The 27,746-nt window shown below is 41.2% G+C and overlaps 1 protein-coding gene across 3 annotated transcripts; it reads right to left on the reverse strand.

Moving 5' to 3' along the window:
• Positions 1–27,710, reverse strand: POU5F1 (POU class 5 homeobox 1). Of its 3 annotated transcripts, none has more exons than XM_081937248.1 (6): positions 27,508–27,710; positions 26,558–27,418; positions 11,103–11,214; positions 9,772–9,902; positions 4,853–5,017; positions 1–811 (listed from the first exon to the last, which is right to left on the reverse strand). In XM_081937248.1, the coding sequence occupies exons 2-6, from the start codon at positions 27,203–27,205 to the stop codon at positions 527–529; spliced, it is 1,341 nt and encodes a 446-aa protein (XP_081793374.1). In that variant the 5' UTR covers positions 27,206–27,418; positions 27,508–27,710; the 3' UTR covers positions 1–526. The 3 variants fall into 3 exon arrangements, with proteins under 3 accessions (XP_081793374.1, XP_081793373.1, XP_081793375.1); XM_081937247.1 differs by having other exon boundaries at positions 26,558–27,399; positions 27,503–27,710; XM_081937249.1 differs by lacking the exon at positions 4,853–5,017 and having other exon boundaries at positions 26,558–27,399; positions 27,503–27,710.
• Positions 27,711–27,746: the final 36 nt, after the last annotated feature.

The following is a 27,746-nucleotide window of genomic DNA, read 5'->3' on the forward strand; positions in this document are numbered from 1 at the left end:
CAGCCCCAAAACAATAAGCCCTCCCTGATAATAAGCCCAAGGCCATATTTCGTGGGGCAAAAGAAAATAAGCCCCCGTCGTATTTTCGGGGAAACACGGTAAAAGCGGGCAATGATACCCAATTATAGTCAGTTCCCCCAAAATCTACTTGGTCCTTTAGAGACAGAAACATCTGGATTTGGGGTGGGTAAAAATGGATGCATGCCAAACTTAATAAAAGACCAGCTATTATGGATCCTATAGAAACCAAAAAGGGTTGGAAATGAAAGCGACTTTTAGAAGCAGCTTTTCCTTTGTTAAAATGTTTTTTTTAAATCATTGCAAAAATCTTTTTTAAAACCCTGATTAGAAAAGCCTCACCAAGAAGGTTTGTATCCCTGAGTATTAAAAGATGGACAAAAGCTTAAGCTTTGAGCCCTTCCTTTCCTAAAGGAAAACAAATCTAAGAAAATAAGAAAGAAAATGGCTGGAGGACCTCCCCGAGATTACACAAATTAAGATGCTGAGATTTTGCTAGACAGGCTGCTCAGGTGGAGTGCATTGGGTGGCCCATCACAGCGGAGGTCGAGGTGGGAGCGATAAAAACTTCTCCTTCATGAAACTGGGGCACGTAAACAGCAGCAAACGCAGTCGTGTTGTAGCCCTGAGGCGGTGGAGGAAGCTGGTGGACGGGGCCAAGACTGTGGGGCGGCCCTTGGGGTGGCCCATGAGAACAAGCTTGGGGTAGAATAGGACCATCGGACTCCTCCCGAGGGCCATTTCCGTTGCGCTTGCCCTTCTGACGGCGGTTGCAAAACCAGACGCGTACTACCTGCAAGAGACAACAAAGCACATGTAAGTTATAGCAAGAGCACTTATACTGCTCCATACCACTTTACAGCACTCTCGGGGGGGGGGGTTACAACATCAGCATATTGCCCCCAACAATCTGGGTTCTCATTTTACCGACCTTGGAAGGATGGAAAGCTGATTCAACCTTGAGCTGGTCAGGAATTCCTGGTTGTGGGCAGAGTTTGGCTGCAATACTGCCTTCTAACCACAGCTTATGGTCAAGCCAATATGATGAGGGACAGATCATTGTGCTAATCCTCCCCAAAATGGCTTTCTCTCCATAGCTCCTCGCAGAGCCCATCCTCTAGAAGGACTCTACATGACCTGCCCTTGAATGTTGCAACCGCAGAAGAAACTGAAGTGGCCTCTCCAAATGTCATCCTTAGCGAAGCATGCAAACCCGCGTCTGTGTTTCTTGCGGCGTTTGAGGAGAACGCAACTTTCTCCTTCCGTCCTGGCCAGTTTTTACAGAGGCACGATTGTGAGCATTTTAACACACCGTTTGGTTTGGTGGCAGCAGTGCCTCAGACAGAAAGTCCATACAGAGAGTGGGAAGGACAGCCGAGAAGAGTATAGGAAAGACACTTCCAGTTATTCAGGATACTGATTATAAGCACTATGTGCTTAGAGCTCGAAGCATTGTTAAGAGACCCCACACACCCACTTTACGGTCTTTTTTGTTGCTCCCCTTTGGGAGGAGGTTTCAAAGTATTTCTAGCAGGACTAGCAGATTATGTAACAGCTTTGTTCCCTATACCTCCGAGCTAGACAGTTTTATTTCTCAGTGTCATATAAAATATGTGGGTGTATATATATATATAATTTTGTTATTTATTTATTTTGTCATGCTTGTGTATGTTGGAGATGATGACTAAGAGCTGTATGCAACAACATTTCATTTTAATGTATGCAGATTCAAAGTGACCATAAAGTTATCCTAAGTCTCTACATTTAAATCTAAACTCTGAGGTTTATCTCTGGATTTAACAACCCCGCATTTCCTGAACAGGGCAGTCATAGCAATCTCTCAACACTTGGGTCCCATCCTTGAAATGGGAGTCATGGGAGACTTTAAGAGACAACGTAGAACCGAAGAAGCTTCTTGGAAGAAGTGAAAAAAAAAGCACCTTTGGGGTTTAGTCATGACCTGGATAGCTGAGAATCTCCACAGACAAATGTTGAAGGGGACATCCCAATTGGCTTTACACATTGCAGTCAAGCTTGGTTATTTCATCAGGTGGCACTTGGATTTAATAAAACCACCAATGATTCAGTTTCCAATAAAGGAGAATATTTGTAGCTCAGGGTTAAAACGAAGGGTCCTTGGTGCTCTCTGAGCTTGGTTATTTTCTTGCAGACGTTTCATTTACCCAAACTAGGTAACATCATCAGTGCTACTATCTAGTTGGGATAATAAAATGTCTGCAAGAAAACAGCCAAACTCAGAGAGCACCAAGGACCCCTCATGATTCTGGGAGTTGAAGTCCACAAGTTCTTAAAGTTCCAAGGTTGGAGACCCCTGGTCCAGAAGACTGAATACTCTCTGGGTTGTCCTTCCTTTCTTCACCATCTGGCTGGATTCCCCACCATCCAGTCAGAGCTGAAGAAGCTTCTTGGATGAGAAGCGAAACGTCTTCAAAGGAAAACCAGAAAGTCTAGTTGCCTCTTGAAAAAGCACCTTTGGGACAACCATGACCTGGATGACTGAGAATCTCTATAGATATGTTCTTACAACAAATATTATGAGTAGAGGTTGCTGTGAACTTTATGCATTTCCAGAGGCATCTCTCTGGTTGAACACAAACTCAATATAGTTGTATGATGGGATGAGCTTTAGGCTCATGACCATAGCTTTAAGATCCATATGTATATTAAGATATATATATGCTGGTTTTGTTGTATTCGGGTCTTTTCCTGTGTAAGATTGAGATTGTCTGCTAGATATAGCATATATATATATATATATATATATATATATATATATATATATATATATGTGTGTGTGTGTGTGTGTGTGTGTGTGTGTGTGTGTGTGTGTGTGTGTGTGTGTGTGTGTGTGTGTGTGTGTGTGTGTGTGTGTATCTGTACTGATAAATAAAGGGAGACTAGTATAGATCTATTTCGAGCTAATTAGCTCTCATCAGCTAGCCATACCCTTACTGGGATTTTGAATATATACATACATACATACATACATACATACATACATACATACATACATACATACATACATACATACATACACACACACACACACACACAATAAACAATGGCCAGCAGGGCGGAAATGTTTTTTGCAACTAAATAAAACTTAAGTCATCCTGGGTTAGAATGATAGAAATTATAGTTCAACAGATTTTGATGCAGCCAAGATGAAAAGAGTGCCTACAATCAGGTGTAATGGAGCTGTAATTCAATAGGCAAACCTTTTTCCAAGTTAAAGTGGGTAGGGTTATTATGGCAATCATAGGTTATTATGCCAGTTTTCCAGATTGACAGGTAGAGTGTTCTGAAAGAAAATACCTCATGTTTTGGCATTTTGTCCTGTGGTTTGACAATAAGCCAGGGCATCTTTGTTCTATGGGTTGTACGTTAAGTATTCTGTTCCCTTACTTTTATTCTGAAAAAGTAATCTGTGCAGGATACTGTCTATCACCCAACCTAAAGGTCATCTTCTAAATTAATTTTTCTCTAAATTAGATGGCTGAAAGGACCCAGAATGGACTATCACTTTTTCTTTGGCCCCAGGACATAAAAAGAATTTTAATTTCCCATTGTTTGCTAAGGCAAAAAGTAAATAAATAAAAGTCTTTTGGAATGCAACCCACTCAAAACTGTCAATTGGCAACTATCACCATGTCTGATAGCAGTGACTTTCACAATTGAATTCTGGGTGGTGACATGCTTCTAACTCTCTCTGCAATTCCTTTCTAAAGGATGATCCTGACCAGGGGTGGGTTCCTGCCAATTCTAACCTCTTCTATAGAAGAGGTTCCACAAATCTACAGTGCCGTTTAGAACCGGTTCCAGCTCCCTCCCCCCGCCCATCCGCACATCATCAAGATGAAGAGCGAGAGGAGGAATTCTGGGAGTTGAAGTCCACAAGTCTTAAAGCTTTCAAGTTTGAACATCCCTGGGGTTTTTTTTCTAAAGGGTTAGGGGTGCAAGGGACTTGTAACTTGACAGCTTTAAGACTTGCGTGCTTCAAATGCCAGAGTTTCTGAGCCACCATTTTGGTTGCTAAGCAAGAGCGTTGTTAAGTGAGTTTCACCACATTTTACAAGTTGGCCATGCCCACCCAGTCACATGGCTGGCAAGCCACTCCCACCCAGTCACATGGCCAAAAGGCCACTCCCACAAAGCAGGCCACTCTACAGAAGAGGTTGTAAAAAAATTTGAAACCTACCACTGATCCTGGCCCTTCCCTAACAATGGAATATCTGTGTAATGTTCACACCTTTTTCCAGCTCTACAATATATTTTGGAGTACCCAGAATGGACTATCCCTCTATCTTCTTCTTTGGCCCCAGGACAGTTAAAGAATTTCAAATTCCCATTGTTTGCTAAGGCCAAAAAATAAATAAAAAGTGTTTTGTTCTTTTGGAATGCAACCCACTCAATTGGCAACTATCACCATGTGGGATGGCAATAACTTTCACAATGTAACTCCGGGAGGTGACATGCCTCTAACTCTCTCTGCAATTCCTTTCTCACCCTCTTGGAGTACCCCAGAATGGACTATCACTCTTATCTTCTTCTTTGATTAAAAAGGATTTTAATTTCCCATTGTTTGCTAAGGCCCCCCCAAAATAAATAAAAGTGTTTTGTTCTTTTGGAGTTCAACCCACTCCAAAACCGTCATCCTGGTTTCTTCGAAGCTCTGAATCAAAACAAAACAAAAGGGTGCCACACTTTGAATAACCAGACATCAAAATCTGGCCCTGGAGAGTTAGGATTTCACGCACCGAGATGATGGCTGCTTTGGGGACATGCAATTAAGATGGGGGGGAGAATCACTCACATCCTTCTCCAGGCAGAGGTCGCCAGCAATCTGTGAAATCTCCTGCAGGTTAGGCTTGGGGCAGCGCATGTAGTACAACTCGAGTGAGCCCCTCACGTTGTTCTCAATGCTGGTGCGCTTTCGTTTCCGAGCCTGGATCATGGCCGACTCCATGGAGCACAGTTGCTGCACAGAGGACGAGAGCTATGTTTGGGATCACTGCTTGGAGGTCACAACCCCTTCTGACCCACCCAATAAGACAGCCCCCTTCTCCACCTCAGCTTAAAGTTATCACAGTCACAGAGGTGGCAAAACAAAAAATAGCTTCAGGTGTCACAAACAAAGGCAAATATAAGTCTCCCAAGATAATGTTGCAGGATCCAATCTGGGTCGGTCACCGGGACCGGAGGTTTTGTCTTCTGAGTTTTCGGACTTGTGCTAGAGCCCATCCTCAGGGAACTTTCTCGTTCCCCTGAGGATGGGCTCTAGCATGAGTCTGAAAACCGCTGGTCCCGGTGACCAACCCAGATGTCTCCAGCATCTGCTACTTACAAGGTTAAGCAATCTATATTCTGATAAGTCCCATTGCAACAATCTAAACGTCCTCCCTTGGGTACCTTCTGGTCTTTTAAACTCTCTACCCTACTCATTTCTGCACAGAGGCTATGTCCAACTTACGATCACAATTTCAGCCTTTCTGTGACTAAGCAGCACGGTTGTTCAGTGAGTGACACTGGATTTTACATCCTTTTTTTCGCTGAGGTTATTAAGCGTAGGGCTGCAGATTCACTGTTAAGTGAATCATATGGTCGTTAGGTGAATTTGGTTTCCCTTGTTAACTTTGCTTTCAGGCGTCAGGGGGAAAGGTCGCCAATGGCGATCACATGACCCAAGGATGTGGCCGCCATCATATACGCACAATGATTGCTGATGCCTGAATTTGGATCATGGGACCATGGGGATGCCGAGACCGTTTTAAGTCACTTTTTTCAATGCTGTTGTAACTTTGATCACTAAATGAATGGTTGTAAGTCAAGGCCTACCTCTCCTAGCATTCTAACATTTTCCATTCCTCCCTTCAAACCTGCTGCCCTCTCCCCCATTTTGTAAAGCCCTCCCTCTGACCCATGTTTCAATTTGGATATATCCAAATTGGATATTCCTTTTTCCTCCAAGCCTACAAAGATTTCTAGTCCCCAATTTCTTCTACCGACTCCAACTTTGTATTCCCCCCCCTTCCAAAATTTCTTTCACATGTCATGCGAAAGGAGCATCTCTGCTAATTAAGGCCACCAGATACATTTAGAAAGCTCACAAGCCAACATAGGTGGTTTAGGGTTCTACTGTTAATCAACCAGCTGTTATTTAAAGTCAGATACCTATGATTCAGGAAGAGTAAACAACCACAAAGGATAACCTGGGTCTACTTGAAATTGTCTAGCCCGCTTTCAAAATTATCTAAATTGGCAACTATCACCATGTCTGATGGCAGTGACTTTCTCAATTTAAACCATGCTTCTGAATCGTTCTAGAATTCCTTTCTAAAGCATGATCCTGACCGTTTCCTAACAAAGGAACATCCACGTCGTGTTCACACCTTTTTCCAGCTCTACAATGTACTTTTGGAAATCTCAAAGTCGATGCAATATTCCAAGTGTGATCTTTCCATTCATTGTTACATTTAATTCTAAAATCCATTCTCAGTGATTCCAAGCATAGAATGTCCTCTTTTAAAGCAGCAAACTGTGAGTTAACTTATCATCCACCATGATTCCCAAATCACGGCCCCTCTCAAGTCCCAATATTGGACGTGCAAGCTGGATTTTTCGTGCCTGTGTGCCTCAATTTGCATTTACATCAGGGGTGGGTTCCGGATTCCGTTCCAACTGGTATGGTTGGAACAGCCTTGGAGTTACCCGCATGCAGGCGCGCGTGGCGTGCGCATGCGTTCTAGCGTCAAATGATGCTTCTGCAAGCCTCTGTGATGCGGCAGCTGCTCCGCGGAGTGTCATGCAGGCGCTGTATGCGCCATGCGTGTGCGTGGAAGCACCCAAATCATAAAGCACTGGTAAGGAGCGCGGGTGGGCGGGCCCTCCGGAGCACAGTTAACGGAATGGTACCCGGTCCTCCGGGCAGGATCCGGTACATCTGTACCGGGGCGTACCACCTGCAACTCACCACTGATTTACATCTATTAAACCATCCACTTTCTTCTCTGAAGTCTATTCACCAGCTTGGAAAAATCCTTATGGGATTTTTTGTACTCTCATTTAGATTTTACTAACCTGGATAGTGACGAATAATATCAACAAACGTGGTCTCCTTACCTTACTATTCACCTGAACATACAGAAACTATTTAAAAAGCAATTGATCCATGAAGGGCTTTTTGGAATATCTCTCTAATTTGAAAAGGGTTCATTTTTATTCTTCTGTTTTTCTAGACAGCATCTCCCTTTTGCCTAATGGCTGTTGAATTTTGATTATAAACTTTATACGTGAGAAATGTCAAAGGCTTTTTGAAAACCCAGGTATACTGTCTACTAAATTACTCCATCTACATTTTTGCTGACATCCTAAAAAGAAAGTTAATGAGATAAAACTTTAAAGGGGGAGGGCATACTAGTTCCTTTTCAGCAAAAATTGTTCTGAACATTAAAATTATTTCCTCTTTAATATCCTCAACATTTTATCCAGAATGGACATAAAACTGTTTTTTAATTAATTGATTGGGCTTTTCATTTCATCTCTATCTCAGTTCTCCTGATATCCTTCTTAAGAAAGATAATTCAAGGATGTTCTACGCCTTCAAAAATGAAGACAAGAATAAATACCTTATTTGGTTTCTCTATCATTTTTCCTCCCCTCTTTTAGCGCACCTTCAAATTCCGTCATGACTTCCTGTTCACTTCCCTTGCCACAATATGCATAGCTTTTTTTTTATTGGTCATTGTGTCTTTTTTGAGTTGAATTGTTCTGCAACTTTTATGAAATGCTTGCATTTTTTTTTTAATTTGCTATTCCAGTTTGGGTAATTAAAAAAGAGTGTGGATTTTAATGCTGTGGTAGCATATTTACAGAACATCCAACTGATTGTTACTAAGGAATTAATGAACACAATTAGAGAGCTTCAAATATTGACATGATCGATTGATGATTAGATTGATCATCCCCTCCTATAGAACCATTCAGGTCCCAATGACTGACTGACTGACTGACTGACTGACTGACTGATTGACTGAATGAATGAAAGAAATATATCTGCAGAAATACTGAATGGAGGAAGCTGATCCATACAATCAAACTGTATCTTTGCTGAGCAATATAGCAAAAATCCATCCAATTTCCTTTGCCACTGTAACTAAAATACAGGCACTGCAATTTTTTTCACCAGCCTGCTCTTCCCATGCTTAGAACATAGAATTATAGAACTGGGGGGTATTTGGGAGGTCTTCTAGTCTAACTCCCTGCTTGAGCAAGAATGTCCCTATTCATTCTGGACAAGTGGTTGTGCAGTCTCTTCTTAAAAGCCTCCAGTGATGGAGCATCCACACCTTCTGAAGGCAAGCTATTCCATTGGTTGATTGCTCTCACTGTTAGGAAATTTCTCTTTATTTCTAGATTGCTTCTCTCCCTAGTTAGTTTCCAAACATCGTTTCTTGCCTTGCCTTTTGGTGCTTTGGAAAATAGTTCGACCCTTCACATCTTTGTAGGAGCCCCACAAATATTGGAACACGGCTATCATGTCTCCCCTGGTCCTTCCTTTCACTAGACTAGACATACCCAACTCCTGCAATCGTTCTTCGTATGTTTTAGCCTCCAGCCCTCTAATCATTTTTGTTACGCTTCTCTGTACTCTTTTCCAGCATCTCAACATCTTTTTTTTTATATTGTGGTGATATTGTGGTCACATCGAAATGTGATCCTACTGGTGGTTGTCTTACAAATGGTTGTCCCACAACTCCAAGAGACAAGCTATTCCATTGATTAATTCATTTTATCACTCTCAAGTCAAAACCCTCTCACAAAAGGGATCCACTAAGGATGTGTAAAACATGCATCAGTCTGAGAAAATGGTGTGTTTTGCAATAGTGGTGAATACTTGTAGCTTTGGGTGTAGATTGAGGGTGAAGGTTTGTTCTCCGAGTTGGGTTGGATTCCGAAGCGGGCTAGGTAACATCTTCAGCAGACACACCAGTGGTGGGATTCAAGTTTTTTTTTACTACCGGTTCTGTGGGCGTGGCGTGGTGGGCGTGGCATGGCTTGGTGGTAGTGACTTGGTGTGCATGGCAGAGGAAGGATATTGCAGAATCCCCATTCCCTCCCGATCTGCTAGGACCCGGGAGGCAGGGAATAGATGGGGGCAGGGCCACTCAGAGGTGATATTTACCATTTCTCTGAACTACTCAAAATTTCTGCTACCGGTTCTCCAGAACTGGTCAGAAACTGCTGAATACCATCTCTGGGACACACCCACACCTGAAACCCTTATAAACAGAAGAAGACTGACACTGACTACGCTGAAGATGTTACCTAGCCTGGTAATAAAGCATTTGGAAACCAACCCACAAGCTTAGAGAATGAACCTTCACCCTCAAAAAAAAAAATGTATTCCTGCCTTTCTTTCTTTGGGGACAATCTCACCATACAGGAGATGCACTGAAAAAAAAAATTCAATGAGCAAATAGCAATTTTTTGTGTGCGATATTCTGGACCACCCCAATTCTGAATGGTGCTCTTTTCATTTCAAACGTTAAACAAAACCCTTTACATTTTATACTCCTCAGGAAAGAGGCAGGCTGACATTTGCCAAGTAGAACTCTCAGAAAAGTGCCATTATTACGGTAATAATTATTGGTAACAATTAATAAAACTTAGCCTCCCAAATGAAGAATTCGTTCTGGAGATAAGATAAGCCATTCATCCGTCCTTGAAACTCACCTCCTGCAAATTCTCGTTACTGTCAGCCTCTTGAAGCCAACGCTGAAGAAGGGGCTTCAGCTTGCACATGTTCTTGAAGCTGAGTTGCAAAGCTTCAAAGCGGCAGATGGTGGTTTGACTAAACATCTTCCCTACATGAGTAAGTAAAAACAAAACAAAACCAAAAAAAAAAAAAAGACAACCAAATCAATATTTAGAAGAGGAATCTAGGACAGGGGTCTCCAACTTTGGCAATTTTAAGACTTGTGGACTTCAACTGGAGTTGAAGGTCAGATGTTGATCCTATAGATATCAGAACTCAATCTTGGTCTCACTCTCATTGACTTCAAGGGGCTTTTTGTAAAGCATTCATGCTTTGTGGTAACTAAAGAAAAATAGGGAATATTCAATATTGTTGGCAACTACTTTGCTAATAGTTCAAGTGTTGGAAGAATTTTTGAAAGCTGTCTAAGGCAACTTCTTGCCCATTGTTTTCTATACTTTTTAGATTCAAATGCAAAATTGTTTTCAATAAAAACCTAACTAAAATTAGGCTGTCTACTTCATGGAAAAAAGGAAGGAAGGAAGAAAAAGAAAGAAGGAAGGAAAAGAGAAAAAGGAAGGAAGGAAAAGAAAGAAAGATAGAAAGAAAAAGAAAGAAAGAAAGGAAAAGAGAAAGAAAAAAGGAAGGAAGGAAAAGAAAGAAAGATAGAAAGAAAAATAAAGAAAGAAAGAAAGGAAAGGAGAAAGAAAAAAAGAAGTAAAGAAAAGGAAGAAGGAAGAAGGAAGAAAAGAAAGAAAGAAGGAAAGAAAGAAAGAAAGAAAAGAAAAGAAAAGACTGATTGATTCCAGGTCACAGAAAAATTCCTACAACAAGAGTAGACAGTGAGAAATGCCTCTGAAAGTGCTACAACAAGAGATTTAATTGACTGGATTAACCAACACACTTAAAAATATTGCCCTGTAAATTAGGTGCCAGTTACACCTTTTAATATAAAAACTATAAAAAGGAGCATCCCTTGTTAGATAACAATGCCTTCAATGAAGAGAAGTTTCCCACTTTTTGGAACTATTGTTTGGACTAATGGGTCAATCTTATCAACAGATCAAGATTAATTCCAATTCAATGCAACATGTCTCTTTAGTTCAGCCAGCCTTCTCCCCCAACTCTTTTGTTCTACAAGCTCTTATCATTCTGAGCCATGACTGCTCAAGTGCCACGGAAAGACTCTTAATCTTAGTTGAGACAAAAGTTGAGTTTCTTCTCATCCTAGTAAACAAAACAAAAAAACCACAAAAAATTTCATTTCTTTGATACTTTACATGCCTAAAACTCAACAGCTTGTACCTACCATAGAGTAAACCGAGGGCCAGACCCACGTCTGCCTGAGTGAAACCCAGGGTAATCCTTTTGTGCTTCAGCTCCTTAGCAAACTGTTCCAGCTCTTCTGTAGTGGTTGTTTCCTAAGGGAGGGGGGGGGGAAGAAAAGAAGAAGAAGTACCATTTCAAGACACCAATAAGACCTCCTTGATGCACACTCATTTTTCAGAAAAGAAGTTACAACTTTTGGCTGAATGTCTATGTTGTTGTTAGTTGCAAAGTTGTGTCCAACCCATTGTGACTAATGTTCCTCCAGGCCTTCCTGTCCTCTACCATCCCTCGTAGTCCATTTAAGCTCATGCCTACTGTTGGATACTTGTTCTAACTACAGTGGTTTCCACCAAGGTCCTCTGTTCCGGCGGGAACAGGGGTTTAATCCTATTAGTCGAACGGTCTGACAGCTCCCTATAAAAGGGCTGCTGTCAGACTCAACCTTCGCTGGATTGTTCTCACTTGTTGTACTTAATAAAGAGCTGTTGTTACCGTTAAGCCTGTGTGTGCCTATCCATTACCCAATCTAACACCTACTGCTTCAGAGACTCCATCCAGCCACCTCATTCTCTGTCTTCTCGTTCTTCTTTTGCCCTCAATCATTCCCAGCATGAGGCTCTTCTCCAGTAAGTCCTTCCTTCTCATTAGGTGGCCAAAGTACTTGAGTTTCATCTTCAGGATCTGGCCTTCTGAAGAACAGTCAGGGTTGATCTCCTCTAGGACTGACCACTTTGATCGCCTTACTATCCAATGGACTCCAGCACCAGAGTTCAATGTCTATGGAGATTCTCGATCATCCAGGTCATGGTGGCCGCAAAGGTGGGGTTTTTTTGTGTTTTGTTTTTTGTGCAAAAGGCAACTGGACTTTCTTGGTGTTTCCTTTGAAAATATTTCGCTTCTATCCAGGAAGCTTCTTCCATTCAATTCAGTTCAGTTCTGAAGAACTAAATAAGCTTCTTGGAGGAGAAGCAAAACCTTTTCAAAGAAAAAAAAAACCCCAAGGAAGTCCCAGTTGCTTTTTGGAAAAGAAGCACCTTTGGGACAGCTGCTCCCTCATTTGGAATTGAGTTGAGCAAATTTTTAACTTTTTGCTCCTATCACCTCATCTGGAATATATATTTACTTATTTTTAAAATTGTAAAAAAAAGGAAGGGGAGCAAGGTTCAATTCTATTTTCCCATATAGCCGCTCAATGAGTGATTTTGAACCAGTCACTATATATATAGCATATGTGCTGATAAATAAATAAAGGGAGACTAGTATAGATCTATTTCAAGCTATTTAGCTCTCATCAGCTAGCCATACCCTTATTGGGATTTGAACCTGGGCTGTTTTTACATGTTAGGCAGTTGTATTAGCCACTAAATGGTTTCCTGCCTGGAAGGCTCCTAGGGTGGAGCTGAAAGGCAAAAGGGAAGCAGTATGCTCCCTCCCATATTTGGGCATACCAGGTGCTTTAACATAACATACATACTGTACATACATACATACATACATACATACATACATACATACGTGTATGTGTGTGTTCCAGCATAACTTTGGAATGCCTTGAGAAATTTGAACCAAACTTAGTACACAGATGATTTACTCACTGGAAACAACAAATACTGTGGGGGTAAGACACCCATAACACCCTGTGGGTGTGGGTGTTCTGTTAAGATACAGCTTGTTGTGCCTTAAAGTGGATTCTACTGTATTGCCGTAAAATGACTTCTACTGTGCAGGGTAGTGGAGTTGCCATAGTAATGGCTTCACAGTACTCCACAAGGGGGCGCCCTCTGATAAGGGGGAAAATCCAACATTAGAAATTATGTTTGATCCAGGATTATTTTTGAGGACAAATGTGTGGATTAGGATAAAAAAAATACCCGGGCAACACCGGGTTATTAGCTAATATTCTCTGTGTGTGTGTGTGTGTGTGCACACACATGTACACATATATTACATCATATAGGTACATATACAATCTCCCTTTTATACTAATCAGGATAAGACCACCAGACTCAAGACTTGAGGACAATGGTTTTAATTCTCATAATCTGTTTAAGAGCCAACGACGTTGAAAGAGAATTGAAAAGATTCCATGCCAGACTATAAGTAGTTTGCAACTCAAAAGAAATCCAATGGATTCCTTCAAAATCACTAGAAATCCATCACACCAACAGATCTCCATGCTTCTTCATTACCTGAACCTCCCCCTGCAGGAGTGATTTATTAAAATTTCTTGCTAGAAGGCAGAGTTCAAGCTCACCTGTATCACTTTCATTGATTCTAATCTATTTCTTTCTCACTCTTTGGAGCAGTCACAGGAGATAACCTCCAGCAGACAATTCCAATTTCCAGCAGACAATCTTCACACATTTATGATAAGAAAAGGAATCCAACCAACAGGCTGGATTTGTGTGTGTGTGTTGCTTCTAAAAAAAAGCCACCAGCCAATCTTTGCAGCCTGGAGCCTACTTAATTGCCTCATCAGAGTTAAATCATATCTTCTCCAAAAGAAATCTGCCAGGTTTTCTGTCCCTTCAAGCCCACATTCTTAACTATCAAGTACAGACTCCAAGGGATACTTAATAAGAAAGAACAATTGCAACCAGGAAACCTTCTAGAGAAGACTTCCATATTGTGTAGGTCAGAAGGAGAACTGAGAAAATATCTGCACCCCCCCCCCCATATCTTGGACATAAAAGTGTTCCAAATTCCTCCCCCGGGGACATTACTATAGGGCATTGCATGCCAAAACAATGCCATCACTCTAACTGATCATCTAATTCTCACAATGCTGTCTAATGTCTATGTATATCAATCCACGAAGTATGGCTGTGGCATTATTATTTATCCTTCCGATTATCTTCTTTATTTTCCCTTGGACTGGTATTAAAAAATAAGCACCGAGTGCTTCTGTACAAATTTCTTGTGTATCTAATTACACTTGGCCAAATAAAGTATTCAATCCAATCCTGTTTCTTCCACAAATAGCACTATGGCTAGCATACACCCTTGATTCTTCAATCAATCAGAATAGAGCTGGAAGGGACCATGGAGATCTTCAAATCCAACCTCTTGGCTCAATCAGGAGAGCCTATGCCATTTCAAACAAGTGACTGTCCATTCTCTTCTTAAAAACCTCCAGTGATGAAGTGCCCACAATTTCTGAAGGCAAATTGTTCCACTGGTTAATTGTCCTCACTGTTAGGAAGTTTCTCCTTAATTCCAAGTTGCTTCTCTCCTTGATTAGCTTCCACCCCTTCTAGTGCTTTAGATTTAGAAAGTAAGTTGACCCCCTTTTTCTTTGTGGCAGCCCGTCAAATACTGGAACACTGCTATCATGTCACACCCTAGTCCTCCTTTTCTCTAAACTAGCCATACCCAGTTCCTGCAACCATTCCTTATATCTTGAAATTTTGGGTTTAGACAATTTAGAACGTTGCCGTCTTCCGTCCGACCTAAGTGTAGTAGTACATAAAATTATCTGCTACAATGTCCTACCTGTCAATGAATACTTCAGGTTCAACCACCACAACACACGCGCTAACAATAGTTACAAACTTATGGTAAACCGCCCCAAACCTGATTGCAGAAAATACGACTTCAGCAACAGAGTGGTCAATGCCTAGAATGCACTACCTGACTCAGTGGTTTCTTCTCCAAAACTTTAACCTTAGACTGTCTACCATGGACCTCACCCCATTCCTAAGAGGTCTTTAAGGGGCGTGCATAAATGCACCAGCGTGCCTACTGTCCCTGTCCTAATATTCCCTTGTATTCGTAGTCATTTCATGTATTCATAATCATGTCTATACTTATATCTGTTATCTAATTCATGTTTGACCAAATGTATGTATGCATGTTTTAATCTCCAGGCCTTTAATCATCCTGGTTGCTCTTCTTTGCAAGTTCTCAAGAGAATCTTCTCCGATTCTGCCTGATTTGGGGACTGTGAAGGGGGTGGGTTTGGCTCCTCCCAAGACCTATTCTGCTCCAATTATCTCTTGCAGCGATTAACCATTCTCTAGTAGGCTCATTCGCCAGAACTCATCCGTGACCTGAGATGAGCTGGAGATTGTGAAAGTTGAAATCTCAAACATGGAGGATTCAAAATTTGGAAAGTTGAGCAAGATAACCATTCCTGGAAGCTTATACTCCTTAGAAATAGACATCATACATCCGTGCAGGGGTGAAGAACAAACCAAGGCCCAAGCCCAGATTCCTTCCATAGACTGGAGGCCAATTGCAAGGTCTACCTTGCCCGAGGCAAGAGGATGAACTCTTTCAAGGCACCAACAAGAGTGCTTTGAAGTGACTTTAGCACTACAAGTGGCTCTCCGAAATCCTTAGCCAGACATTACTGGGAGAGAGGGGGATGGTGTTGGAAGGCCCTGGGGAATGTCATTTCCAGTGAGGAGGGGTAGGAGAAGGAGGGGGTCTTGATTGAAAGCACCAAAGGCAGGATGGAGCAGACAGGATAAAGAATCTGTAAAGATTGCAGGGCAGACACCAGATCCACAAGAGGTGTATTGTTTCTATATGTTGCACCCCCCCCCCCAAAAAAGGTCAGGGGTCTCCAGGCCATAGCAGATTCTCCTGATGTGGCAAACTTAATACACTGGCTGAGCATGCTTAACTATATAGTTTTCATTGTGATGTGAAAACAAGATACTGTATAAACCATGGTGTAGGGCTTAAGTGAACCAAGATGCTATTGTTTGTTCAATGAACTATGATCTTCTGGTGCAGGTCTACCTTCATTCATGGAAGGTCACTCTTCCCTCTTCCTCTCTCCCTCTCCCTATCTCTCAGTTCCCTCTCTCCCTCCCTCTGCCCTTTCTCTCCCTCTCCCTCTCTACCCCTCTCTCTCCATCTCACTCTTCCCTCTCCCTCCTTCCGTAACATAAGAGCACTTGTCTTTTGAACTTACATTTACATTTTGAAAATTTGCATTGATCTTATCTTCATTATTGCCTGTAGGGTTCTTGATTGGGTGACCAACCCTTATCTCTAAACATGCTCTGGATATTTTAATATTTAGAAACACAGAAACACAATAAAACTGACAGCAGAAAAATATCTAGGGGATTCATTGAATCTGGTTTGTTTTGTTTTTTGTTTGTTTGTTTTTAATTTTAATGTTTATTTTTTTATTCCCTTAATACAGGTAGTCCTTGACTTACAACCGTTCATTTATTGACGATTCAAAGTTATAGCGACACTGAAAAAATGTGACTTATGGCCATGTTTCATACTTACAATCATCGTGGCATTCCCCATAGTCACGTGATCAAAATCCAGATATTTGGCAATTGGCTTATATTTATGACGGTTGCAGTGTCTGTGTGTGTGTGTGTGTGTGTGTGTGTGTGTGTTTGTGTGTGTGTGTGTGTGTGTGTGTTAGGTGATGCCCTTATGCGACCTTCCGACAAGCCAAGTCAATGGGGAAGTCAGATTCACTGAACCACCATGTTAGCAATGTAACAACTGCAGTGGTTCACTTAACAACTGTGGCAGAAAAGGTCACAAAATGGGCAAATTCACTTAACAACCATCTCACTTAGCAACAGAAATTTTGAGCCCCATTGTGGTCACAATTGTGGTTGTTAAGTGAGTAACAAGGTTGTTAAGCGAATCCAGCTTCCTCATTGATTTGCTGGTCAGAAGGTCGCAAAAGGGGATCACGTGTCCCCAGGACACTGTAATCGTCATAAATATGGATCGGTTGCCGAGCATCTGAATTTTGATCACGTGTCCATGGGGATGCTGCAATGGTTGTAAATGTGAAAAATGGTCATAAGTCATATTTTTCAGTGTTGTTGTAACTTTGAACGGTCACTAAAGAAACTGTTGAAAGTCGAGAACAATCTATAGAATAGAAAATAGAATAGCAGAGTTGGAAGGGACCTTGGAGGTCTTCTAGTCCAACCCCCTGCCTAGGCAGGAAATCCTATACCGTTTCAGACAAATGGCTATCCAGCATCTTCTTAAAGACTTCCAGTGTTGGGGCATTCACAACTTCTGGAGGCAAGTTGTTCCACTGATTAATTGTTCTAACTGTCAGGAAGTTTCTCCTCAGTTCTAAGTTGCTTCTCTCCTTGATTAGTTTCCACCCATTGCTTCTTGTTCTACCCTCAGGTGCCTTGGAGAACAGTTTGACTCCCTCTTCTTTGTGGCAACCCCTGAGATATTGGAACAATGCTATCACGTCTCCCCTAGTCCTCCTTTCTATTAAACTAGACATACCCAGTTCCTGCAACCGTTCTTCGTGTGTTTTAGCCTCCAGTCTCCTAATCATCTTTGTTGCTCTTCTCTGTACTGTACAGTCCTTCAAATATTATAATAGTTTTTTAGTTTCCCTTCCCATTTGTCATTTCTCCTCTAGGCTAAACCCATCAACTGTCCTTCATCCTTTCTTCTCGGATCATAATTTTCACGCTGGCGATCCTTTCTCTCTCTCTCTCCTCTGAATTCATTACAAATTGTCCTCTTCCCTTTAACTATCTGGAGCCAGACCAAGACACAGAATTCTGGATAAGGCTTGATTAATGCACAATAAAATGAAGTATTTTTAAAAAAATTTTTAGAAATTAATTTAAAAATGATCGTATTCTTAACACAACCTTTTCGTAGTTGGATGACACTGCTGATCGACAGTTAGCTTAAAGTTAATCAACAGTCCCAATATTTTTCCTACAAGGTAAGTATTCCTCACCCCATCCCTATGTATTTGACCATTTTTTGTGTACAGCAAATACAGCATTTTGAATTTGTTATCTGCTAAATTTCACTTCCTAATTCAGTTGCTTATTCTACCAAAACACAGCATTCTAGTCCCCCCCCCCCAAAATTATATTTAGCAAGCCAAGTTTGGTCTTTTGAGAACTTTTTAATTCAGCCTTCTCCAACACATTTTGAATTACAAGCCATCCATAACTTCAAAGTGTGAAAAGAAACTACAGTACTCTTAAGATCCAGAGTGAGGAATAATCATTTAAATAATTGATAGAAATGCTGAAGAACACTTTCACGCAGAGAAACTCAGTTTGTCAGTCAAAATACTGCTCAATTCTGACATACAGCCCAATGAATCCATCCCAAGAGTGACTTAGCCTTCCATCCCTCAGAAGTGGGTAAAATGAGGACCCAGATTGTTGGGGGCAATAGGCTGATTCTGTAAACCGATTAGAGAGGGCTGTAAAAAGCACTGTGAAGCTGTATATAAGACTAAATGCTATTGCTATTATTCCATCATCATATATCACCTAAATTTTATTAGGTGATAATAAAGGATCCAGATTGTTGGGGGCAATATGCTGACTCTGAAAACCACTTTGAGAGGGCTCTAAAGTGGTATATAAATCTAAGTGCTATTTCTATTGCTATTCTTCCCTGTTAATTCTAATTTTAGTGATCCCTGTTAATTCTAATTCTCTTTTTATTTTTAAAAAATATTGTTGCAGTTTTGATTTTATTGTAAGCAGTCTAAAGTCTCTTGGATCGTGAGATGGGCAGCATATAAATTTAATAAATCATCACCATCAGAAGTTCATCTATCCAATTGGCTAACCAATTGGCTAATCATAGAGGGAAATAGGGAGAGAATATTCTCTTTGTCATGTGTTTATGCTGCTTTTTTTTTTTTAGAAGTACAGCTTTCCATCCCCCAAATCAGAAATACCCTCCTAGGTCATCTACTGTAATCTGGGTTTTGTTTTTATTGTTTACCTTGATGAACAAGCATTAACTCTTCAATATTTATAAACTTTCAAATAGTGTTTGCACAACAATGGAAAAATGATGAGGCCCTGACAGATGACAGTATAATAAAAAAAATGTTAGAATGTGCTGAGATGGATAGATTGACACTTACGATAAAAGAAAAAGAAACAGAATACTTTTTTAACATGGGATTTATTTTACCAATGGTTAACTAATAGGAACAGAGGTTAGGAACTACGTAAACAGAATCAGAAAAGATAATAAAAATGTTTATTGAAAATGTTGCAAGATGGATAAACTAACTTACTATTTTGTGATTAATATTGATATGTGCATTAGGATTACTAGTATGTTTATGGTTATTGTTGTATACTTATTTAAAATTAATGTGCCCAGGCAACACACTGTTCAAATAGACATGGCATTTTTTATGTTTATAAAAGAAAAATGTATCAATAAAACATCTATTATAGAAAATATTTATAAACTTTCTTTTAGATACTTGTTCTAACTACAGTGGTTTCCACCAAGGTCCTCTGTTCCGGACGGGAACAGAGGTTTAATCCTATTGGTCGAAGGGTCTGACAGCTCCCTATAAAAGGGCTGCTGTCAGACTCAACCTTCTCTAGATTGTTCTCACTTGTTGTCCTTAATAAAGAGCTGTTGTTACCTGTTAAGCCTGTGTGTGCCTTTCCATTACCCAATCTAACACTTTCACTTTAATTTTAATACATGACTTTGATCGATAGCTTTTTGACAGAATCTCATCATTTTTCCATTGCTGTGCAAATACAATTCTGGTAATGGTTAGTATATGTAAAACCAGATATATAGTCTTTTAATCATATTTTTCCGGTATAGAATAGAATAACAGAGTTGGAAGGAACTTGGAGGTCTTCTAGTCCAATCACCTGCCTAGGAAGGAAACCCTACACCACTTCAGACAAATGGATATCCAACATCTTATATATAAATGCCCAACAAAAATATCTCTGGTTTTAAATCAATGTTGCTTTATCATTTTTCCCCCAACCAAGTATGTATTTTTGTCCAGTATTTTTTAGCTTACTATTAAGGATAAAGGAGAAACTGAGTATTTTTTTGATATGGGATGTATTTTATCAATGGCTAGACAACAGAAACAGAAGTCAGAAAGGAGGAGATATAAAAAGAGGGAATATTAATGTGGAGAGTTGTTAAAGAAGATGTTAAGTATTATTATCATATTATCAATGTTATTGTGATGAATATTGCAACAAATATGTGGATTATGATTGTTACCCAGATCACAGAGTTGATGGAAATTGAATGTTACATAAGTAAAATAAATAAAATACGAGGGGGGGGGGGAAGAAATTCAACATGAATTTCTTAGCTGCGTGGTAGATCTTGAGTTGGGAATGGGAAAAAGGGACACATTGAGTTGTTTCTTTTCTCTGGAAATTTTGACTCTTTTTAAAAGAAATGCCGCACAATTGCTTCTCTGGGCTTTGAGAGCAGGATCACAATGTTTCATTAATTAATGTTCCCCAAGGAATGAGAAACTTCAAAGAGTTTTTACTCGATCTGGGCCAAGAGCTGATCTGGCCCACCACCCTGTATCTCACAGTAGGCAGTCAATATACATTCCAAAAACACACAAACATGAATAGAGGGGGGGTGGGTTTGATACCCCTCCTACACTGAGGGTCCCCAGCAGCTGGCATTTCAGAATAGCAAACTGCCCTGAAAGACCGACAGCTGTTGACTTTTCCCCTGTCTTTCTTGGACTTGTCCAATCCTCTCCTTAAAAATAATTCCCCACCGATGGCCATCACCACCCAATGGCCGTGAAGTTCATACCAGGCACAGCATTAATATATATATATATATATATATATATATATATATATATATATATATATATATATATATATATATATATATATATATATATATATATATATATATATATATATATATATATATATATATATATATATATATATATATATATATATATATATATATATATATATATATATATGTATATATATGTTGTAATTGTACTGATAAATAAATAAAGGGAGACTAGGATAGATCTATTTCGAGCTAATTAGCTCTCATCAGCTAGCCATACCCTTACTGGGATTAGAACCCGGGGTGTATATATCTTAGGCAGAAGTCTTAACCACTAAGCCACGGGTTCTCTTCCTTATCAGTTGACGGGTTCTCTTCCTTATCAGTTGAAATGAATATATATATATCAGGGTGACCCAGAATTCTAACACTGGGAGAAATGAAACCTTTCCATTTTCTATATCATGCATTGATTTTGTATTAACCTATCACGTGCTTTCTCTGGCTTTAAAAAAATTGCTTCAATTGTTGTAGATCTGAAAGAAACACCTACAACAACAGAAAAAGAAAGGGAGAGAGGAGGAGAGAATGAAAGGAAGATGGGGGAAAGAAGAAAGAGGTAAGGAGAGGAGGATGGAAGGGAGAGGAAGAGAAGGAGAGAGGGTAGGAAGGGGAAGGGGAAGAATAGGAGTAGGAGAAAGGTAAGGGAAGAAGGAAGGGGAAGGAGAGGAGGAAGGAAGGAAGTAGAGAATGGAGGGAGGGAGAAAAGAAAGGGAAAATAAGGTGGTATTACAACAGGAGGAAGGGATGGTAAATAAAGCAACCCAAACTATATATTATAACCTATTAAATGAAATAATAAATGTGTAAGAGTGACAAATGTAAAGATGAATAACAATTATGTGAATGTAAATTTAAAATGGTATGTAAGAGAATAAAAAAAAATGGAAAGAATTGTTGTAGTCTTTCCATACAGGAAAACCTTTTTAATTGCCTCATTCATTGGCATCCTCTTTTTTTTGCATTCTTTGCTAGCTCCATAATAATCTTTGGGGAGTTTTATTGTAAGCCGTCCTGAGTCTTTTTGGACAGTGGAATGAGCAGCATATACATTTAACAATAACCATTGAGATACTGAGAGCAGTGTTACCATGTGACGACACTGCTATACAGGTAGTCCTCGACTTACAACATTTAATCCATTTAGTGACCTTTCAAAGTTACAACAGCACTGAAAGAACTGTCTTATGACCAGGTTTCATACTTGCAACCATTGTGGCATCCCTATGGCCATGTGATCCAAATACAGATATTTGGCATCAGACTCATATTTATGACGGTTGGTTGGAGTGTCTCCGGTCATGAAATCCCCCCTTTGTGTCCTTCTGACCAGCCAAATCAATGAGGAAATCAGATTCACTTAACAACCGGGTTACTCATTTAACAAACCACCGTGATTCACTTTAACAACTGAGAAAAGTTGTAAAACGGGGCAAAACTCGCTTGGCAAATTTCCACATAAATTTTGGGCTCAATTATGGTTGTAGGTTGAGGACTACCTATACTGCATTGCTGGTTTGTTGCAAAACTGGCATGGATTTCACACAGTGCTGTGCAATACAGATGTCATAAACTATGAACAAATTGCAGTCATGTCAAAACTTCCCATAATCCACACACACACACACACACACACACACACACACGCGCACACACACACGCACACATACACCCAGCCTCTGGGGCACCAAGTTTGGGAACAGTGATGGCATCCTGACTGTTAGCACAAAAGAGGTTTTTTTTTTGTTATAACTGATATGCAGGAGAACAAGATAAAAGCTAAAACATTATCAGTCTGCTCGTGGCGGGGGAACCCCACTCCTTGCTGCACTCCTAAAATCTCTGAATTTTAGAAACAAAACATAGAACTGTGACTCATTTTACAATGTGGCTTTATACCCACTATACCAAGCATCTCCAACCATGGCACTTTAAGCCTTGGTGGACTTCAACTCCCAGAATTCCTCAGCCAGCAAAGCTGGGGAATTCTGGGAGTTGAAGTCCGCCAAGGCTTAAAGCTGCCAAGGTTGGAGACCCCTGCACTATACAGCCTAAAAAAAAAAAGGTAGCCAAGTACCGTATGCCAAAACACTAAGTTTTCACATTCACATGATGCCAAAATGTGATTTTTAACATACCAGGTTAGGCTAACCCAATCAACTGAAGATTGATGTATATTTTATTTACTGATCAATTGAATAAATCCAACTAGCGAGTGAGCAAAACAGCTGGGACCCACAAAAAAAGAAGCAACTAATCCAAGACAACGGAGCATCTTTCCTAGAAGGAAATCTTAAAGCTTTTTAGTTTTAAAAGGTAGTTAAGAGTTTTAGATAGAGGTTTGTCCTCCGAGCTTGTTGCTTGGCTCCTGGACATTTCGCTACCAAACTAGGTAACATCTTCAGTGGGATTTGGGGTCAAGTGTCTTGTTCCTTTATACAGGTCCTGGGTGGGTGGGTGGCCTTGAGATTCAACCAGTTACAAGATCAACCAACTACCCAGGAACTATATAAATGAGGAATCCTTGGTGCTCTCTGAGCTTGCTTATTTTCTTACAGACATTTCATCGCCCATACTAGGTAACATCTAGTTTGGGAAATGAAATATCTGCTCAGAGAGCACCAAGGACCCCTCATGTCAACCCTGAATGACAAATATTCTCCTTTATATGGTATCTGCATAAACAAATGAGACCCTTCATCCCAAACCCCCACTGAAGATGTTACCTAGTTTGCTAATGAAACTTCTAGGAGTCAAGCAGCAAATCACCTCTTTGCCTAAACCTACAACCTGAGCTATGAACATTATCCACAATTTCTCATGGTAGTTAGTCTTCAGTTCCATTGGAAACCTAGCATTCTGCCCAATAGGGGTGAGAAGAGAAAACAACAACCTTTTTCGAAATTCTCCAAGAATTTATAAGTAAATTATTTTCTCTTACATCTTCAGAAGTGTATACGCTCTGCCAATCAAGTCCGACTTCTTGACTCTGTAATCAATTTCATTAGTTGACCACTTCTAACAGCAGCTGTTGGGATTAGGTGACTTTAAACAAATTGGGAGGGGCAATGATTTTATGGACCTTAATTAACATGTTGATATGCTGAAAAAAAATCTCAAAGCTGTTTGTAACATTGAACACATCCTGGCACTAATTAATCACCCTTAATCCTCCTGATTCCACCAGGGCAGTAGAATCTGAATACTAGTTCTTGAATGGGGGGGAAAAAAGGAAGCTGTTGGCTTTACATCCTTCGCAACAACTAAGGCAATGGATACTTGAGTTGATGGCGTAATCTGACACAGCTTTGCAATTACTTTTAAAAGAAAGAGGGCCATTTAGAGCTTTATCTCCAAAAGTTCAAGGGTGTAAACTAAAGAAACAGCTCTGCTCAGGAGGAAACTAAAGCCACCTTTTCTCAACTTGATCTTCCGTAAATCCCAATTCTCATAATTTCTGCCTGCTTCTAATTTGTGACACCTTAAAGTGATTGTGCATGATAGTATGAGCTTTTATGAACTTCCAGTGTATACTATAAACTATGAATCTGGATCCAACTATTTTCAATTTCATTTTTTTCCCAAATTCAACACCCATTTTCCCATTATATGTTTCTAACATAGATACAACAGGTTGGTGTGGGATTGAAAAAAAAATGAAATGCAAAAAATACAGATTTACAAAAGACCCATCCTAAATAACATCTCATATAGCCTTGTCATTTCCGAACACAGATTCCATGGTCATCTTGGTTAGCATTCAACTCACTTGAATGAGATTTGTGATTTAGCATGTTAGGTATAACCACTAAAACTGGCAACTAAGTTGCAGTGTTTGGACAAAGCCTAAACAGTGGCTAATTAAGAAACCAGGTTACCAGTTGCGTGATGACCCGTCACTGAGCTACAAACTAATTATACAGTCTTGGTTCACACAATATGCAACACGCTGAGACAGAGTTAGCTAGTTTGTGATTCAGCCTTGTTACAAATCCAGCCACTTATTTATGTTTCAGTTTAACACATTAACAGAGTTGGAAGGGACCTTGTAGGTCATCTAGTCCAACCCAATATGAGCTTAGAGATTCTCATTCAAACATGACCAAAAAACAAAAGCGCCATCAGGAAAAAAAAAAACCACTGCTTTATTTACGGCTACAATCATGACAAGCAGGACATGATCCCGAGCTGGGATCTAAAACCCGAGGTGCAAATCTTCCAGAGACTTAATGGACTACACCTTTAACAGAGTTTTTTACCAGCTTGGAAATTATAATACCTATCAAGGAGCCCCAAAGGAGACCATGGTTGATTCCATGTTGTTCTACCCAGCAACAATAATGCACAGTTCAAGCCCAGCCACTCCATAATAAATGTGAAATCCCAGAGCCACAAGGTGGTTTTTCTAAAAGGCAACCGGACTTTCTGGTCACCCCCCCCCTTTTGAAAACATGACACTTTTCATCCAAGACGCTTTTTGGGATGAGAAGCGAAACATTTTCAAAGAAAAAAAAAACCCAAGAAAGTCCAGTTGCCTCTTGGAAAACCCATCATTGGGACAACCATGACCTGGATCAGGGGTAACCAACCTTTCGGACCTCAGGAATCACTAAATTCACAATTTTAAATCCCGCAGACCACCAATATGAATTTTTTAAAATGATAAATAGTATTTAGTGCAATATAAAAATTGCAAATAACTTTCCCGCAGACCACCAACATTTTCTCGTGAACCACCAGTGGTCCACAGACTACCAGTTGGTGACCTGGATCACTGAGAATCTCCATAGATGTGAAGTCCCAGAGCACTTCATACAATTCCTCAATCCTTCATTTGCTCCCCACATTTGCCTAACAGGTCTCAAAGAGGTACGAATGCTAAAACCCTCGGGCTAAAATGCTCTGCTAAAACAGAAGCTACACCCAAACAGATCAAACCCGGGATTGTTATGTGAATGCAAAAAAAGGGAGGCACTTCCTCCAGATTGCAAGACCACAGCTGAATGGCAATGAAAAAGAAGACGGGGGAAAAAAAGAACTGCTAGGAATGCTCCCGAGTAGGAACCAGCCACTTTAAAAGCAACCTTTAGCATCCTATAAGAAAATCTGAGCAACTCTTTAAAAAGAAAAAAACCTGGCAAGGACACAATTATTCTTTATTGGCTGTATGTGATTGGACACACAAAAGGAATTTGTGTCCGGCGCATAAGCTCTCACTGTCCATACAAGCAACCAAATGATGGGTTGTATATTGTAGATCATAGTTACAGTAAGGAAATAATAAGATACAACAAAGTCATATCAGTATCATAGATGCAGGCTGCATTACTATTAAACCTTCTCATTGTTCCTATCACCCATCTCCTCCCACTTATGACTGCCTAAGTGTAACTTTGTTGCTTGTACCCTTACCATTTATGTCGATATTGATTCTTTCCCGATTGCTTACTGGTACCCCATGACTATCATTAAGTGTTGTACCTTATGATTCTTGACCAATGTATCTTGTCTTTTTATGTACAAAAAGAGAACCTATGCCATACAAGACAAATTCCTTGTAGGTCCAATCACACTTGGCCAATAAAAGAATTCTACTCTATTCTATTCTGGATGCCAATAGGAGAAAGTAGTAAGAAAGACGGGAAAAATGAGAAGACGAGAAGGAGAATATCAACGAAATTTACTATACTAGGATGCTCAATTGTGTCCTTGCCCGGTTTTTTTTTAAAAGAGTTGCTCATTTCTTAATCTTATACTTTGAGAAGCGCCTTGCAAAAACCAAGTTTGGCTCCAATCGCCTCCCCCCCCCCCCAATTTTCTTACCTCTTCTCCGCTGCCCTCTTCCTCTTTCGTTTCCTCCGAGGCCATCTGATCGCTGGGGGTCAGACTGCCATCGCTCCGGGGACTCTCCGCGTTGTCCGAGTCTCCGGACTGGCTGGCCGGGCTGATGGAAGGCTCGGAATCCGGACTAGGCGAAGCGGCCTCCTTGATGCTGTTGTTGCTGCTGCTGCTGCAAGAAGCCGGACTGGCCTGAACCTGGACCGGCGCCGAAGGGAACAGACACCCGCCGGCCCAGGGATGCCCTCCATAATAGGGGCCCGCTTGGTCGAAGTCGCGCTCGACTTTGATCTCGGCCTTGGAAGCCTGGCAGGCATCCCCGGGCGGAGCCAGGACGTAAGGGTTGACCATGATGCCCGGAGGGTGGTTCCAGGCATCCCCGGGGGCACCGAAGGGGTACCAGGTGCGAGGCACTTCACCCCCGCCGGGGTAGGACTCCCCGATCCCTCCCTGGGCGCCGTAGTCGGGCTTGAAGCCAAAGGCCTGGCCGGCGGTCGCCCCGCTGAAGGCTTCGGGCAAGAAGCCGGGCGAGGAGGTTTCGTGCTGTGGGACGGCCGGGAGGTTGCCGAGGTGCAGGCTTTGCACCGGGAAAGGGTAGGAGCGGCCCAGATCTCGTCGCAAAGGCCCCGCCATGGGTGAGCGGTCAGGAAGGAGCCTCTGCCTTGTTGCTCGGAAAGTTAGCCAAACTGCCCCGGGAGAGGGGAGGGGGGGGAACGGGGTAGGCCCCAAACCGCTCTCGGACGGGTTGGGTTGAGCAAGGAGATGATGGAGCAAGGCGAGAGGCGTTAAAGCATCCAAGGTCTCCCTTAGACGGCTGAGCGTTTCTTCTTCGGGGGAATGGGGAGACTTCCCGATCCTGGGGAGAGCAGGGAGCAGGCAGGCGACGGGGAAAGCAGCAGCTCCGAAAAGTTCGACGGAAAGTCCCAAGACGGGACTTCTCCCTTGCAGGAGAAGTCAAGTCCAAGGGGGAGAAGGCTGAGCCTCGGTCCTTAGCCCAAGAGGAGAGCCAGAGCCGGGGCGACGTCCAACGATCTTCCCCAAAGGCCAGCGGAGGAGCAGGGAGTCCCCACCGCCCCGCAGAGTGAAGATTGCTTTCGGCCCCGGGCGCTCAGATAGCTGGGAAGGTGGAAGGCATCCTGGAAGGGGCCCGCCCTCCTGCTTAAAGTGGCCCTGA

Source organism: Natrix helvetica (assembly GCF_964273705.1).
Source record: "Natrix helvetica genome assembly, chromosome: 1".
NCBI classification, from domain to species: Eukaryota; Metazoa; Chordata; class Lepidosauria; order Squamata; family Natricidae; genus Natrix; species Natrix helvetica.

Coding starts and splice junctions, on each gene's coding strand:
- POU5F1 (XM_081937248.1), bottom strand. CDS start 27,205: ATGGCGGGGCCTTTGCGACGAGATCTGGGCCGCTCCTACCCTTTCCCG. Junction 11,215..26,557: donor AAGAGGGCAGCGGAGAAGAG/GTAAGAAAATTG, acceptor CCCCTCCCTTAG/GAAACAACCACTACAGAAGA. Junction 9,903..11,102: donor GGCCCTCGGTTTACTCTATG/GTAGGTACAAGC, acceptor TTACTCATGTAG/GGAAGATGTTTAGTCAAACC.